General features: G+C 36.1%; 1 protein-coding gene across 1 annotated transcript; it reads left to right on the forward strand.

Annotated features, from left to right (window-relative positions):
* The first annotated feature begins 502 nt into the window (after positions 1-502).
* On the forward strand, positions 503-17,508 carry CISD2 (CDGSH iron sulfur domain 2). Its single transcript, XM_024574883.4, has 3 exons — positions 503-686; positions 12,572-12,786; positions 14,031-17,508. The coding sequence occupies exons 1-3, from the start codon at positions 584-586 to the stop codon at positions 14,118-14,120; spliced, it is 408 nt and encodes a 135-aa protein (XP_024430651.1). The 5' UTR covers positions 503-583; the 3' UTR covers positions 14,121-17,508.
* Positions 17,509-18,739: the final 1,231 nt, after the last annotated feature.

The raw sequence follows: 18,739 nt of genomic DNA on the forward strand, positions 1-18,739 counted from the left end.
GGTAAAATATTTTAACTTCTTTTTAAAAAAACCTGTATTGCAGGGGTGAGAGACCAGAGTTAGGCACCGTGGGGGTGGCGGTCCTCTTAGGTGAGTGTTCCATCCTACAGCACCCAGCCTTTTTTGGGGAGAGGCCAAGACGAGAAGGGCAAAAATAAAGAGACATGGGGAGAACTCCACTTTTCAAAGGCTAACCCCACTTTCAGGTTACAGAGCACTCTCACTTGGTTTAGCTCATCCGACACAATATCCTTTCTGCAAACCTCCAGCGTTTACGGACACAAAAAGCCCAATGCGAAAGCCCTGTTCAAAATCCAAACCCTGAGAGGTCCCACCTCACGCGCGTTCCGCGGCCCCGAAGGCCACGGCCTCCTCCGACCCCCTCGACGTCCTCCTGGCCGGCGTACACGTCACTCGCCCGCTGCCAATCAGCGCCGGGCAGGTCACCTCCTCCCGGGCCCCGCAGCCCCGCCCGCCGCCGGTAACTGGACATCAATCGCCCGCTGGCGAACTCCGCTGTCCGCGCAGGCGCAGCAGCTCGGCTGGCGAGGCAGAAGCTCGGGAGCGGACGCCGCCGGCGAGGATGGTGCTGGAAAGTGTAGCCCGCATCGTGAAGGTGCAGCTCCCCGCTTATCTTAAGAGGCTCCCAGTCCCCGAAAGCATTACCGGGTTTGCCCGGCTCACAGGTAATTCCCACCTTTAGCGGGTGCCCATCCTCTGCTCTTCGCCAGGTGGGGGCGGGGTCGGGGTGGTAGGAGGACGCTGTACGTCTTCGGGTCAAGGGGCGGAGCGGAGCTCACTGGGTGGTGCGGCAGCTCGTGACCCTGCGAGCGCGCGCCGGCGCGACTGCGTTGGAGCTTGTGTGTTGCCACCTCTTCGTTACGGGGTCTTTCAGGGTGCTTGTCCTCGTCCCTGTGTCCCGCGTTTTTCCGTGATGCGAGAGCGTTTTTTCCCAAGAAGGTGCTGAGTTGGGACCTAGCTCGTCTTAGCCATAGCCATCACTCTCCGCAGTTTGCTTTGTTTCTTTTAAAGCAGAATAAGTCATCCGTATCCAAGCCGCTGCGTATCAGGCAGCAACAGCTCTCAGCTGGATTTTGCCCTCAGCGTGTGTGTGTGAGAGAGAGAAGCAAAGGCATACACGGAATATGTGTGAGGCAGTTTTGTTTAGTAAGAAAATTAGAAAATGATCTCTATTCCCATAGGGGAGAGATTACCTATCAAGAGGGCATTTAAGGTCACCTCCATTGCTCCGGGTGTGGAGGCAGTTGAGGTTAACTCACGTTGTACGAGAGATACATTAGCCAAGTCTTCATAGGCCTGTGACCCAAATTTTAGATAAAGACATTTAACGAATATATGTGACATTATGTACTTAAGGTCCCTCCTTTACCAAAACAAAACCAAAAACAGCCCCGCCCCCCAACTCAGGACTTAAAAGTCTAAAGGGTAGTTTTCCAGAATGAAGGCAATGCTTGGAACATTTGTTGGATTCTGAGCATTACAGCGTAAGTGGGATATTTGTAAACCAGACTTGAGAGAGATTAGGATGATAAGGGGAAAAAGCCATATTGATTCAGCAAACATTGAACTCCCGTTCTGAGCATCAGGGAGTGTTAAGCATGAATTAACTTTAAAGTGAAGAGGCTTTGCTTAGCTTGGAGCAGCCTGGAGATCTATGTTAGCTGACTTAAAATGCAGCACTTGGAAGGCTGACTGGATGATTTATTTTGTGTAGAACAAAAGACAACTAGGACTAAATTAGTGAAAATTGGAAATGGATTTCAACTCTAATACAAAGAAGTCAAAAAAATTTTTTTTCACTAAACAAAACTTTCCCCAAATAGGGTGCCTTGGGAGATAGCCCCTCTCAGAGATTTAAAGAGGGAAAAAAAAAGGGCTAAGTCTGGTAGGCAGATAGGTTTAGATGGGGAAACTAGATGACAATTATATATCTAGAGGTTTTTTGAATTATGGACAGAAACAATTGCTCTGTAGATAAATGACTTGTGAGATGTTAACATTTTAGATGTGAAAGGTTTTGGTAATTGAATTGACTAGGAACCGTGGTAACTGAATAATGAGCATTACAAAGAAGTACCTAAATATCAGAAGCCACAGAAAAGTAACATAAAATGAAAAAACTGTTTCAAGGCAAGTGTTTATAAACATCAGTGTTGTCTTTTGATCCCACCAGTTTATTCTGATAGAATTGCAGCAATAATGTAAAACTTTTTCCCCATTTTCATTTCTTTTACTTAAGTACTTTTACTTACATATTTTAATTTATTCTTCATCTTGTTCTAATAACTATGTAATCATATTTTTAAATTAAGATCACAGTAGGCCTAACCATTTCCCTGCTGCTGGAAATTTGGAATGTTTACATAAATACATTTTTTTGTTCATAATGTTTAGTGATAAGTAGCCATGTACCAATACCAACTGTTATTTTTGTCTCTTTTGAGTTATACCCTTGGTATATTCACTAAAATAATACCAAGTCAAAAGGATATGATTATTTGGTGACATTTGTTCCCATTTGCCAACTTACCATGTTAATAATTTGCATAAGTTAACTGCTGAATTTTTAACAGTCAGGAAAGAAGAATGGCCTCTTAATTCTCTCCCCAGTCCTGAATTGTGTGTGTTAATTCTGATAGTGGATGGTTTTATATTAGTTTCATTTTTCTGTTGATAGAGTATAGTTGAAGCAGATTAGAAAATATTATATTTGATTTAAGTTTATATTTGATTATATTTGATTTAGTGGCCAGAAGATTTTACAAGTGTGTTTTTTTCTTGAAGATCTCTCATGTCAACAAATATTTAATTTCTATTAAAGGCAGTAAGGAAACTCAACCTAAATTTCTCCTTAAATCAATAATATATAGTAAACTCCTTTTTAAAGCTCTTAAATATTTAATGTGAGGACTGTTTCTCAGAAATGTGAAAACTCTGGTAAATATATTCATGGTACATATTTAACGTAAGTCCCATAACAGTATCTACATTTTAGTTTTAATTGTATTGCTTATTTGTTTAGGAAACATTAACATGTATGAAGTAACTGCTTTATGGAACAAAAAAGAGATGGCCTGTTTCACAGTAGACAATGACAGTTGTAGCAGTTGCGGAATCTGTTTTGAAGTACTATGGAAGAAAAGCAATTTTTACTCTGAGTCTCCACTCGCTAATGTCAGATAGCTAATGACATTTGGCTCTTTTGACTGAGCTACTTTTTGAATCCATACTTAGGCTTCGGTTGAAATAAAAACCTGAAAGATAACTTTCAGCAATTGTGTAAATGTCTAGGAGACGCAAACGTTTTCATTTTCTATTTGAAAATCGGGGCAAAAAAGTTACAGTTCACATTATTGCCTGTTTTTCCTTCCCTATTTAGATCTAGTGGTTTAAAAAAAACAAACAAAAAACAATTGACTCTCTCATGATGACTCTGCATTCTTAATTAAACACTGGGAGATCCTTTACCATAGTGTTCACAGACAGTCCCTATCTAGCAGAAACAACTCATCTGTTTTAGTTTAGGTCACATTTTTAAGAGTGAGGCTTTTAAGATAAATTTGTATAGTGTATTGTAATACTTTGACCTTTGGAAAAATCTTTCCCTGTTATATAAACTTTAAAAATGGAGCAACAAAAAACATCTTCCCATTCTAAAGTCAGAAAATTATTTACTTCCATATTTAAAAACTAGCTATGAAATTTTGAATATTCAAAATTCTGTCCTACTTGCACTAGTTTGCTTCTTTGAAAGGAAATGAGTTTGATCCTAAAGACAATGTTTTTCCCAAAGAAACGCAAACATGTCAGAGCTGACAAGTTTAAGGGCATTGGCTCTATTTATCTCGAAAGGGCCAGTTTTGAACAGATAATTTAGAAGTGCAACAGAGTTGAAAACATGTTTCCACAAAAAGACATACAAGCATGTTCATAGCAGCCTTTAATTTATAATAGCCCCTAACTGCAAGCAACCAAGTATCTACCAACAGGAGAATGGATAAACAAATTATAGTATACTCATAGAGTAGAATGCTAGTTAGCAAGAGGAAGGGATGAATTACTGATCCGCTGAAGAATCAAAAAAACTTTTATGTTGAGTGAAAAAAGCTTTGGTTACAGAAATCAGTGGTGGGAGATAGACTAGAAAGGGGCAGGAGAATCTTTCTGGAATGATGGAAATATTTTACATATTTTTACACATTTTTCAATGCAGGCTACAGGGTTGCATTTAATTGTCACAAACCAGAATTAAATGTTTAAGGTCAGTTTATTATATGTAAATTGTACCTTATTTATTTTTTTAAACAAATGGAACCAAAGGTGAGTTTTCTCAATAAGAAAGTGTAATAAATAACTTCAAACTGAAGAGTTGCATTTATTGACAAGTAAATAATAAAGGTTGTTTCTGGAAGAAGAATTTTATTTTAGAAAACTTTTTTTTTGAGAATTTGGGAACATGTTTACATCATTCTTATAAGTTATGTTTTCCCCCCTCTTTCTAATTAGACCAACTATAGTTAAAAGTCAATGAAATTAAAGATTATACTAGCCTGTGCAGACAACAGTTTTGATCTAATTAAAATATTTTCGTCTATATAACTGCTTTGCAATATAACATTCCTCAAGTCATCAGGTATTTATTGAGTACTTGCAGTGGGCCAAGCAGTGTTCCGTTCTGTTCATAAGAGTGAATGGAAAAAAAGATTAAAAATTGATCATTACTTTCAGTGTATTGGCCCTCTGGTCTCGAATAGTCTGTATTAGGTTTGAAGTGGTAGTAGTAAAGCCATCCTTTGAAAATATTTTACTTTCTTCTTTCTACAATTCAGAAATAGAACTCATTTGTGTGTCTTTACCTATAAATAATACATAAGAAAATTTATAAAATTATAAGCAACGAAATTGCCATATTATTTTTATGGTATCATTGTATGCTACCTTTTGAATGGGGAAAAAATCTGCCCTAGTCCCTTAGAATATAGTTCTTCATTGAGAAATGTTTTGATCATTGTATTTGTTTATATACCTTGAGCAGGAATATGATGTGATGCTCGCCCATCTACATAAAATGTTGAATCTGCCCCTTCTTAATTCTGTTTCTTCCAAGGAGATACTTTCTTTTAACAGTATGTAAACTTTCAGAAAATTGGTGTTATTAAATTACTTGCTACTCAGGTTGCTTTGAAATGTATTTTTCTGTTAAGTATGGTGTGGATTCTTTCACTCTATCTTCTTAGTCTTTGTATTTTTTTTATCTTAATAGTGTGAAATAGAATTGAACAAAATTTAATGTTAGAACCTAGCTCAGTATTGACTGTGGTTTGATTTTTTTAAAAATTAGAAACGGGATTAAAAAAAACAACTGGAAACAGGAAAACATCACTGATAGAGGAAGAAAGTCTATCAGAAGTGAACTAAGGGAAAAATTTTAAAGAAATTCAACCCTTTTACATTCAAATGAGTAAAAAAGTGTTGCCAACTGGGTACCTTTTTCAGGGATTGAGCATTGAGGTCAGCTAGTCCCATCTTTGACTTAACTGTGGCCAAAATGCGTCTCTTTTCTTTCTGCAACCCCTGATTTTCTCCCACACTTTTATCTTCAAATTGTGGCTTGTCTTCTAAAACCTGTAATACTTGAGGAACTTTCTTGCCATAAGTGAAACAAAGTTCTCTCGGGATAATACTAATCCTCTAACTCTCTCAGTGGTGTCTTTTCTTTTTCTATCCTTCCTTGAGTTTGTGGGATGAAGAACAAAAGCAATTGGCATCTTTAAGGTTCTGAAGAGCTGCTTCCGCACTGGAACTGTTTTACTCTCTTTCAAAGAAAACTATGTCTTCCGCCCTGCATCATTATTTATTTTTGCTGGTATCTACTGAACTTGAGTCTCTCCCTTACATTTTTTAAGTATGCTGACCTCTCCTATTTTTGTCTTCTACAATACTGCACTTTCTTGTTGTGCTTGAAGCTGCCGTTCTTATATTCTGTTTTGTTGGCACATACCAACATACATCCTGATAATGAACCCAGAAATCTGGAAATCATGAAGGAGCTTCATTTCCTTTATTTACCTCATGCTCCATACTTAATCATCAAATCCTATTGATTTGACTACCTGAGTTAGCGGTTCTTATGTTTCAGAGTGAGTGAGGATTAATCACAGACCTACTCTAAGATCCTGATGAAAGCTACAGAGTATTTCCTCAGAAAATGCACACACACACACACACAATTCTAGGGCATCCATTTGTCCTCTCTTTGCTTCAGTGACCACTGTCTTAGTTTCGGCTCACAATATTTTTTTTCTAGGTTATTTCAGTGGATTTGCAACAGGTTGCCTTGTCTCTTAAACTCCTACAACTAGCCCTCTCTGCTCGTCCTTACTGTTTCTCCAGTAATCCATCTTTCATCTAATACCAGTGTAATTTCATAAATGAACAGTTTTCCAGTTACATTGATATTCAGATATTTCAGTGGTTCCCTTTTATATCAGAGCTTTTCATAATCTGGCACCTGCTCACTGCTGAAGTGCCTGTTTCACTCTATCCCAGCATACTGTCACACTTAGTTTCCTGCACTTTTCTTGTATGTCGTATCTTTGTGCCCCTGCCTGTTCTGTTTCTTCTGTGTGGAATGTAGCTCTTCCTCCCATCTGCCTGTGGATTCCTGTACTGACTCATCTTCAGAAACGTGTTTAGGTATCAAAGCCTCTTCTCTCCTCAGCCCTGCAAATAGTTAATCACTTCATTCTCAGTATTGCTTATTTATGATTGCACATACTACATAGTACTGTACTGTAATCACTTTTTATAGATCTATACTCCATGCTAGATGGGAAGCTCCTTGGGGGTAGCGGCTGTGTCTTCTAATCTCTTCTAAAATATGTACCCTGTAAGAGCAGAGCCTTATCTTATCAGCTTGTATCCCCAGCACATAGTACAATATTTGGAATGTGGTGGCTACTTGTCTTGTTGAACAAAAGAACGAATTACTGTTATTCCTATTTTACAGACCAAAGAATCCTGACTCCAAGTATACGAAACTCTGGATTTATGCAGCAGATAAACTGTGAATTAGTTATTCGAAATCCTGCTCTGTGCCAGGCGCTGTACTAAGCACTGGGTACATAGAGACAAAAAGACAGTTGCTGCACTTGCTTTTAGCACAGTATCTCCACATAGTAGGTACTTAAGGATTACATAGTAAAAAGTTGAAGAGATTAACAGTAAATAACATATTGATCAGATTTCTTCATTCAGATGTATTTATTGGGCGTTTACATTGATGAAAGAGCTCAGAAAGAAGGGATTGTATAAGGGCAAACTTCATAGAGTGATGGAAATACCCTGTATTTTGTTGTAGGTGGTGTTTACAGGTCTGTATAGTTGAAAAATTCATCAAATTGAACATTTAACACAAAGCTTAACAGGCTGAACACTACATTATGCCTCAATATAAAATAAAATAACTTGAGCCAAGGATTATTTAGACGCCAAAGTTACAGTGGTGATGCAGACAAAGAAGGCCCCTGCCTTTGTAGGTCCTCTGTTGTGACTGGGGCACACGATAGGTGGGCATAGCCCTTAAATTCATGTTTCCAGAAGATATTAAGGAAATTGAAAATGCTTCTAATATAATATTAAGTGAAAAAAGTAGGATATAGACTGTATATACAGTATGGTATCAGTTTTGCACAGTGTAGAAATACAAGAAAATGTTACTCTTGATGGGTGAGTTGAAAGTTACTTTATGTTTTCTAAATTTTTAAAAATACTATTTTTGATAATCCTAAAACAAAAACATACTGTACAAAATATACATTATACCTAATAATTGGTAGGTAACAGTTTCTTTTCTTCACAGTATCTATAATACCTGCAGTAGTTCAACATCAAACAGGGTCATATAGCTGGTCTTAAAAAGTTTTTTTCTAAAGTTTCTTGTTTAATTTTTGTGTATTTCATATTTCTTTACTAAACTAAGCATTAATAAAGTGATTTCTAATTTAGCTTTATAGACTGCATTATTTTCCTTTAAAAAACTTTTCTGTAGTTACAATGAAGTTTATCATTAAAAAGCAGATTGTACTAAAACTGTTGTGTAAGTTACTACTTTGTTGTAGGAGATAATAGTATCTTTCATTACTTTATCCTAGTAATTTTCAACATGTGTGCTGCAAGAATGTTTAAAACATGCAGTACCTGACTGTTTAGTCAGGGGCACTGACCTCTCTTCCCTTAGATTGTCAAATAAAAAATGACAACAGCCGACACAACGATAACCATCCAGCGTGAATGAATCAAAATTATACCTCTTTGGGTTTTTTTTTTTTGGTAAGATGGGCAAAAGATATATATTTGGTGTGTCACACTTTTAGTAATTATTTTATGTGTGCCATGAGATGAAAAAGGTTGAAAATTACTGCTATCTGTCTATATGTGTATATATATTTATATTTATATATATAGAGAGAATATGTAGTGTTTTACCAAGGATGTAAGTGTGTCATGAGAACATATTCTGTAGTAGATTTTAAAATAGTATTAACACCATTTATTTCCTGAGATCTGTGTGCTAGGTAGGAATACTTAAATACTATACTTAAGAATCTAAGGTTCTCATCTTTACATTCTTACTCATTTCCTTTTCTTTGTTCTTATTTTTTTCATTCATTTACTTTTTGACTTTGAGTCATTTAGCCTCTTGTGACTTAATTTTGTGATATACAGTATAATACTTATTCTACATTCAACAAACATCTATTGAATAACTACTATCTTAAGATAATACCGGCAGTTGGGGCCAATATCAATATAAGACAGTTGCGTGATCTGGAAGTGTCAATAAATAATTACAATACAACGTGATGAGTGAGAAAGGGACTGGCATTTATGCTGCACATTATTCATTCAGTGAGTCACTGATTAAATGTTTCTGAGGTGTCTACTTTGTTCCTGAAAGGTAGCACATAGCTCCTTTTCTTACAGGCTTATGGAAGAGTCAACTTTACAAATGGATAACAATAGTGTGATAAAAGAACACAAGGAAAAGGGTCTTAGGAGTGCATTAGGATGTGATTAATTTTGCTTTGTGAAATCAAGAAAGAATTCCGGAGGAGGCAGTAGGTGACCTTAGTCTGGAAGGGTTTAGGTAAATGAGTCAGGCCAGAGGTAGAAAGGCATGGCGAACAGAAGGAATTCCTTATGCAAACAAGCAGGAAGGCTACTACTACTAGGTCATAGCTTCGGGGGCTCCAAGTGCCAGAGAGATGGGATGTTTGTGGGAGATGAAACTGTCAAAGTAGCCTGCCATGCTACAGAGTCTGCACTTCCTAAAAACAACGGTCTAGAGCGGCACCATCCACAAACTTTCTGTGATGTTCTCAGTGCTGTCAGTGACCAAAGCCACTAGCCCCATGTGGCTATTGAGCTGCTGAAATGTGACTTATGTGTCTTAGAAATTGGATTTTTGAGTTTTACTTAATTTTAGTTATTGAAACAGCCACATCTGTGTTTTAATCATGTTTTTTACTTTTTATATTTTATGATGCTTTAAAATAGTGGCCCCTCCCAGAACCAGCTAATTCCTAGAGATAATAAACATCTTGCTTGTGGAGATCCCCTTTCATATGCAAATCAACCAATTGAAAGCCTGTACCCCTATACCATAACCGCCTCCTGTGCCTAACTCGCCAAACAGGATTTCTCCTGCGCTAAGTCACCCTGGGCCAGGTAGGAAACAACTAGGGACCACCCCAATAGCCTAGAGCCCACTGATGTTACTCAAGCTGTCCAGTTCTGCACTGTTCACCATGCCCTACCTTGCTGTTTCCTGGAAGCCACAGTAAAGGCTTGGATGCAAGCTTTCTTGTCACCCTGGTACTTTTCCACGTGTCCTGCATGTCCCCTACTCTTGGGAACTGTAAGTAATAAAGTTTTCTTTGAAGGCAGTTGTCTCTATGTCATCTTGTATGTCTTTAAAACAAAATCTTGGGCCCTGGCCAGGTGGGCCACTTGGTTGGAGCGTCATTCCATACACCAAAAAGTTGCAAGTTTCATCCCCGTGCTCAGGAGGCAACCAATTGATGTTTCTCTCTTACATTGTTTCTCTCTCCCTTCAAAAATCAAATATATATATATATATAATCTCAGGTGAGGGTTAAAAATTTTTTTTTGAATATTGGGTACAAATCAAAACCTTGTAGCTAGTGACTACTACATTGCACAGCACAGATCTATAGGATAGCCTCCCCTGCCCTGAGAAACAGTTGTCATTTCCAGAGGTTTAATTCAAAGGATCTATATGGAATGTCTCCACTTTGGTTATGAGAATATAATAACAAGCCTGACAGACAAGATTCTTACTAAGCTTCATTCTGGTGACTATTTACAATATTTTATCCCCCCCAATTTCTACAGTATAGCATTAAGTTGAATTGGCAAAATATTTTTTCAAAGGAGTCACTACCAGTTTCCTTAGTCACTTAAAAGCTAACATTTATTGTATATCTTTTATGTGCCTGGCACTCTTATATGTGTTACACGTATATCAATGGATTATTTCACTTAGAGCTTATAACATCAAATGCTTTGGCATCAAATTGTATCAAAAATAGTTTCATTTTGGAAGAGTTGGTATTAAACCAGTCTTTCTTTCAATAAACAGCTATCTCTCTGTAGAGTAAGTTTTACCAAGAGAAGAACAGATGAAATGTTATGGGTTGGCCAAAAAGTCTGTTTCCGTAAGATGGCTCTAGTAGCGCTTAGTTGTCTTTAACTTCGTTTGAAACAATTTTGTTAGGTTGTATTGTGACAGCTGTCATATCAGAATGAATTAAAAAATATCAAAATTGGTGAATTTTTGTGTAGCCATTTTAATACTGAAGATGGAAGAAAATATGCAACATGTTTGGCATATTATGCTTTAGTATTTCAAACTGTAAAAATGCAGCTGAAACACACAGAAAAATTGTGCAGAGTGTGGAGAAGGTGCCGTGACAGATTGAACGTGTAAAAAGTGGTTTGCGAAGTTTCATGCAGGAGATTTCTCCATGGTCGTATAGACCAGTAGAAGTTGATAGCGATCAAATCAAGACATTAATTGACAACAATGTTATACCAGGCGGCAGATAGGCGACATACTCAAATATCCAAATCAATAAAGTAATTGGTAAAATGAAAAAATGTGTTTTTTATTTTATGAAAAAAACTAAATGGACTTTTTGGCCAACCCAATTTATCCGTTGGATTTGATTTGTGGTGTTTGAGAACAAGCTTTGGGCTTGCTGTCCTGGACTAAACCTGCTTAAGCTACTAATAACCCACATGAAAAATGGTAGTTATAATGGTACCTACTAAATAACAGTTGTTGAAGCTAACAAACTATTAAATGAGATCATAATAATTGTACTCTTAGCATAGTCTAATTCATTATCATTAACATTTATTAATATGCCTTGGCACATAATCTTCTGTTTTTCTCTACTAATCTATTCTTAGTGCTTAGCAAGGTATCAGGTAGGCCCTCCGGGAAGGGTGTCAAATGATAATTCTTTATGGACAGAAAGGGTTCCTTACAGAGCCCAGCAGAGGCTGCACACTACTGTCTAACATTCATACATACATGCGGAAACTATCCTAGTTTCCTGGTGTGTTCGTCTCCACACGCATAGGGACCATCTCACTGATACCAGTTATATTCCCTATGCCTCAAGACAGTGCTGCGTGCTAAAGAAGGCACTTCAAGAATGCCTGTGGGGCCCTGACCAGTGTGGCTCAGATGCTTGGGCATCTTCCCTCGCAGAGAAAGGTCGCAGGTTCAGTGCCTGGTCAGGGCACACACCTGGGTTGCAGGTTATGTCCCAACTCCGGACAAATGCTAGAGGCAGCGGATCGAATTTTCCCTCTCACATTGATATTTCTCTCCCATTCTTTTTCTCTCCCTTCCCCTCTCTAAAAATAATATCTTCTTTTAAAAAGAACACTTATGGAATAAGATGTACCTAACGATGAGAACATTCAGCATATGGAAATTTCAATTCTTTAACATAGTAGGTTTTACACAACATTTTGGTGATTCTTTAGGAATCAGTGTGCCTTACCCGAAAATGTAAAGAATTGAAACTAAAAGAGATTAAAACATGTTCTCTCTGAAATTATATATGAATGGTAAAGATATCCTGTTGTATGCTTTTAGACATGGTGGAAATACTTTCTAAGCCTATAAAATATATCACACATTGAATTTTATTTATAACTAGGGGTCATAATTCCTGAAATAAATATAAAGATAAACACAAGTATACTTAGGAAAATGACAGGATATTTGATATAGGACCTATTTCTGAAAATTTTACTTTCCATTTCACAAGTCTCAAATTAGCCCACAAATGAAACAAGGTGGTCCTAGGTATAAAAGGTGTCTTGATTTACTTCTTTATGGTTTGAAGATGAGTAAAGTGAGAAGTAAAGACTGTTGAAGCTGAAGGATGAGACATGCTATTTGAGTTGTATTGCAAGAACACGGCACACTAACAGATCTGTACATGTTTAGTTTCAGAATGGCTTCGGTTATTGCCTTTCCTTGGCGTACTTGCACTACTTGGCTACCTTGCAGTTCGTCCATTCCTCCCAAAGAAAAAACAACAGAAGGATAGCTTGATTAACCTTAAAATACAAAAGGAAAATCCCAAAGTGGTGAACGAGATAAACATTGAAGATTTGTGTCTTACTAAAGCAGCTTATTGTAGGTGTTGGCGTTCTAAGACGGTAAGATGTCCGTTTACCTGTACACTGCAGTTTTGTGTGGTTCAAATGTTTCCGTCTGAAACCCTCAGTTCTGAGCTTCTGTGAGATGAGGGGTTCTTCCATAGTGTTCAGTACTGAAAGTCTATGTCCTAAATTAAAGTTTGCCTTTTATGATCCATACTACCTGCATTAGAAAAGTTAGAGCAGAGAGGAAGGATAGAAATCTGATTTCTTTTTGTATTACCGTGTTTCGGCAGTTAGCTAGAGTAACTTGTAGTTTAAAAACATACCTATGTTATGAGAGGACATAAGGGTTAGCGAAGAGTTTAAGCTTTAGAGTCCGAATAAATTATGTTCAAAGCTGATGTCTGCCACTTACAGTATGACTTTGGGCAAGTTACTTAATCTTTAATCTTTGATTTTTAAATCTGTTAATATATCAACATCATAGACATTTTCAAGGATTAATGAGACGTTCGTACAGGGTCCAATAGCATGAGCTAGTAAATGTCTTTGTGAGATCTGTGTTACTCTGCCCTTTGACCAGACATCATTTGAGATTTTAAGTACAATAGTGTTCATCACGTCATCCTTTGTAACAGCAAAGTGTTAAGAGACAATCTAGAATCTGATAATGGGGATGATTAAAGTATGTGTAATAAAAATGACGGGATGTTAGGAAGCCACTATAAATCATATTTTTAAAGAACATTTAATGACATGAAAGCACAATGTAATACAACTAAGACAAACATTTCTGTCACCATTTTCATATTAAAATGCAGAGGAAAAAGATAGTGAAATGTTAATTATTACCAATGAGTGAATTTTTATAAATTGATTTTTTCCAAAAATATTACAATTTGCGTGAATTTTAAAGTAAAAAACTTTGAATATATTTTGAATTTAAATTACATTGTACTTAAATTTAAATAAGTGGATAAGTGAGCTCAAAGTTAGAGTTCCACAGAGAACAAAAGCTTCTTTTGATCCCCTTTTAAACAAATTTTATTGATTCATATGGAATCATCCAAAACTTTTTATTTAAAATCTATACTAAATACTGAGTGAACTATTTAAAATTGTTACATTTGCTGTGGTATTGAAATGTAATTAGGCTAAATGTAGAGTATATCTTTTACTCCGGAAACCTATCTGATTTTTTTCTTTTTAAGTAATTGCTTTCTTTGTAAGAGCATTTCACAAATATTTCTACCTGTTGAATCATTTTTAAATTAACACTTGTAATTCTTTTTCCTTTCTAGTTTCCTGCCTGTGATGGTTCACATATTAAACACAATGAATTGACAGGAGATAATGTGGGCCCACTAATACTGAAGAAGAAAGAAGTATAGTAGTAATGAATTAGGATTAAATTCAGTTGTGTGCTGTAAAAATCTTATAATGTTATTTTTTCATTCTTTGTGTATAGATCTTTCAAATGGTGGTCTTAATTATTACTACTGATTGAGTATTTGTTTCTGCCAATTTATTTTCTTGCTATAGTACTGTTTATATTTGATTCTCCATATATTCAATCATTTATGTAGAAATTAAATTATGTAACCCTTTTATTCTTACTTCAAAGAATTAATGTATCATGCTAGAATAAAACCAACACTTCTGATTTTAATTAATTGAAAATATATAAGTTTTAGGCCATGAATCCAAAAGTATTTCTTTGAATATCAATATTTTTCAACAGAATGTGTGATTTAAATTTTTCTCCCTACTCCATTAAATATGTTATTTTACAGTTCTCTTATGTTTTGATTATTTGAAAAGTTTTTTTATTTTCTGGCCTTCTACACTCCATTCTTTTAAGATTAATAAGAAAAATATTGCTGTCAAGAATTAGTTGAGTTTTCAAAAAGGTAAATTCTTTGCTTTATAGAGATTGTTGACTAATAAATACAAATATCCCAATTTCAGGAAAGACATGAACTGGATATAAAAAGTTCCTACAAGGAACACTTATTTACATTATACAAGTTTTATTTACTTTACAGTAGGCTTGTTGGCATCAGTTCAGGTAATGTTGTGTATCTCGAGCTGTTTGACTCACTGATGGCGTGGAGTGGCAAGAACACTTACACCTCAACTCATGAGCTGCTGAAATTTGAAGGTCAATTAGAAATAAATATTAAAATAGTAAGTAGTCATCAAAATTGTGTTTATGTGAACATGTTCCTCTTTATAACAGTGTAAACTGATAAACAGGATACAAAAATTTGCAAAATAAACTTACTGGAGAATCTTTAAAACTTTTGTATTTTTTAGCCTAAGTCTATTTAGTTTTATTTTATATTACAGTTCTTATATTATTAGCTTTTCTTAAGTCTGTCTATTTAAGGGTAGAATCCAGTCAGTTCACTACGCCATTTTCATATATATGAAGAAGGTAAGGAAGGAGGCAGACATACGGAATTCTTCTGCCAATTAGAATCGAAGCTAATAGTTATTGAGCACTTACATGTGCCAAACACTGCACTAAGCATGGTACCTGGATTTTTAATTTATTACATGCAGTGTCAATAGGTTCTGTCGTGTGATCCTGACTTTCACATGACCAACAACAGGAATTTTAAAGTTAGGGTTAGTGGTGCTTTTGAGAAGTTTTTCAAGGTGTAAGTCCAACATCGTTGTTACTCTTCCCTCACCTATGAGGAGGGATAAATATAACATTGTTCTCACTTTGATTCTGGGTATTTTTTCCTGAGACCTTTTTTTCAACAGCCCTAAAGGGGCTTCACTGTCAGATGAACCATTTATTTTTACACAGTTGTTCACAGGACTTTGGGGAAAATCCTCGTCACCAAAAGTTCGAATAGACTGGTCTGTGGTCCATTTTTAAATGCTTTTCTTTAAAATCATTCACTGTGACTCACAGCAAAATGTTTATATTTAGATGTCCTAGTGGTTCCCATACTTAGATTTCATAGGAGAAGAAAAAATTTCCTAAAAAAGTGGAAACTAAAATGAAATTATTGGCTTTAAATTTTGTCAAATGAGAACATTTAAAAAATTGAAAAACTAATTATCTCATAAAAGGTAATTTTCATGCCCCAAAAGTAAGAAGGTATCCTCTCAGAAAACCCACCCACCACTCACATTTTTCAGTTGTTTCTGGTGAACAGTTGTGCCCAAATATTTTTCCCACCTGTGCAAATTTTTTAGCAGCCTGAGGCTGGTACAAAATTGTTTTAATAATATTATATCATCATGATTAGTTGCTATCACTTCTGCTTGTAAATTCACAGAATTCCATCATGTCTCCCTTAAAAAAATAGACATAAGCAACTGCATCTGAATTAATACAAGATAACTTAGCTCTTGAAATACATACCTTGGGTTTTAAAACCTTCAAGAAACAGCCCTTGTCATTACTGTGTCTCATGATTTGAGGACTGCTTCTTGCCCAGTAGATACTCATTGCCTTACTCAGCAAATGAGCCCCGCCAGTGCATGAATAGGTATCCAAAACTGTTGAGCAGGCTGGAGGTATTAATGATTCATTCATATGGATAATTAAGGAAGTTGTATGATGCAAAGCACATTACAAATCAGCTTTGAATTCAATGCCCCATGACTCATTAAATTGCTTATGTATTTTATAACCTAATTTGTTAATAAATTTATGCAAAGCTAATGAAGCCATCTGCTGATCTATGTAGTTCTACCTTATATAGTCTTTAGAAACACGCTATCAGACTCTTCCTCTGCAAAGGGAGTTTTACTTTCTCAAAACTCTAGTGTTCAACAGGGTTCTTAAATTATGGTGGATATATTTTTAAGCATTTTATTTAATTTTAGAGAGAGGGAAGAGAGGAAGAAAAGAGAAACATCAATGTGAGAAACATCCATTTTTGCCTCTTCCAGGCCCCCAGCTGGGGACCTGGCCTGCAACCCAGGCATGTGCCCTGATCGGGAATTGAACCAGTGACGTTTCACTTTTCTGGATGAAGCCCAACCCACCAAGCCACACGGGTCAGGGCGGATATTTTATTTACTACCTGCCAGAAGCATCTAACTAATTGCTCTTCATTCATTTAGAATCCAGTTGTGACAGCATCACCAATCTGGAGAAGACCAGGAGACATGGACTAGTAATACACATGTACTTTACTCAGAAGTGATTGCCTCGGGTCCCCATAACCAGAGTCTCCTTTTTCTTACTTCACACCTGGTTATCTGATTTCTGCTCCTGAACAAATCCCAAGTGTCTGCAGGATCCTGTTAGAGGTAGGGAAACAATATAATGTGACAGCTGACAATGGGAACAGGGAACCAAAACAAATTAAATGTGAATATAAAAAGCATAGCACCTCAAGACCTTTAAATACAGGATCCTGCACACCACAGTCCCTGAGAGCATTACTGTCATCCTATTACACAAGTGATGTCTGATGATGTATTTGAATATAAGTACTATATAGTACTTAAGAGGGCGGGACATGTGTTGCATTTGATGATAGCATGCTCCACTTCAAATAGGTAAAAGCTTCGTGCTTAAAGTGGTACGTACTGGTGGAAAGTTTGCACAGAAAATAGCTTGACTCATTCCTTGCTATTTGGAAGTTTATCATTGGAAGTTTTTCCATTCAACTGAAACTCTCCTCAAGTTTCATGATTGTAATCCACTACAAAATTTAATTTGTTAACATACGAGGAAAACTAAATAAAGGAATAAAGGAATAGTGATTTACACTACATCAGTTGTGTCAGATGACCTCCTCCCTTTTAGGCAGGATTAAAATCCTTTTTCAAAACCGCTCAGCAGCAGTTTGCTAACTGCCTCACTGCTGGCCATTGCTGTCCCTTTGCACCAGAGGTTGGGATGTAAAAAACTCCCATAGCTGTTTTTTGTTTGTTTGCCTGCTTTTTTTTTTTTAAGTGATGCTGCATTATCTCAGGTTGTGTTTTTGCCATAAAAGTCTTTTACTGGAAGCTCATTTCCTTTCATCATGTTCACACAATCTACTTTTATCTTTTGCTTCAGTCTTGTAAAATCATGTATAGCAATAATTATTTTAATATAAAAAGTAGACAGTCCATATTAGTTATTAGCAATTGTATTATGCAGTTTTATATTAGTTATGGTCTTGAAGAACATTGCAAATCTGCTAGGCATACCTACGACTTTTGGTCAGAAGACGTCATTCTCTAACTCTTCCTTGGTTTGTGTGCTTGATTCTTTGCTTACAAAAAGAGTATCCCTGTGATTCTGTTCTCATAGAGCACTGTTGTCAAATAGCCACAATGTCATCCAATTCCGAATCTCTATTATAGGGGTGTAATTTTTCAAAATAATATAGGAAAGGGGAAGAGGGTAATAAATTGCATAATTACAGAGATGAACATTGTACTAGTATGAAAATAAGAATGTTAATAAACAATTCACTAAATTTTTAAATTTCTTGTACTTTTCCATTAATATTCATCATGCATTCCTCTACATTATCACACTAAAGATAGGAATCAATAACACCCATTCAACAAAATTAAGAAACTCAAAACTTAGAAATACAGAGTTTTCAACTATATTTGAATTCAGCCTAGAAGTGAAATAAAATGAAAATAGAAATGTGTTCACTTCAAAATGCTGTGTGAAACTGCAAATGTTTCCAGCAACACACTGGAAAATCTAGGGGAAATGCATAATTTTCCAGAAAAACATAAATGATGGAAAGTATCCCAAGGTGAAATTTAAATGTTAATGGAACAGTATCAAATAAGAATGGAAAAGTGATTTAAAAAAAAATCCACAATTAAAAAAGTGCTAGGGTTGCAAGAAAGATGACTCCAATGTTATTTAAACAATCTCAATTGTTTTTGAAGGGGAAAAACTCCCCAATTAATTTCATTTGGCTTGTTATAACATTAGTATGAATAGCTGAAAAACAAAAAAAAAAAATCCGTAGACCGATGTCAGTTATGCATATGGTTGAAAATACTAAATAAGAACGTAGCAACT

This window comes from Desmodus rotundus, chromosome 4, assembly GCF_022682495.2.
Source record: "Desmodus rotundus isolate HL8 chromosome 4, HLdesRot8A.1, whole genome shotgun sequence".
In the NCBI taxonomy this organism is placed as follows: Eukaryota; Metazoa; Chordata; class Mammalia; order Chiroptera; family Phyllostomidae; genus Desmodus; species Desmodus rotundus.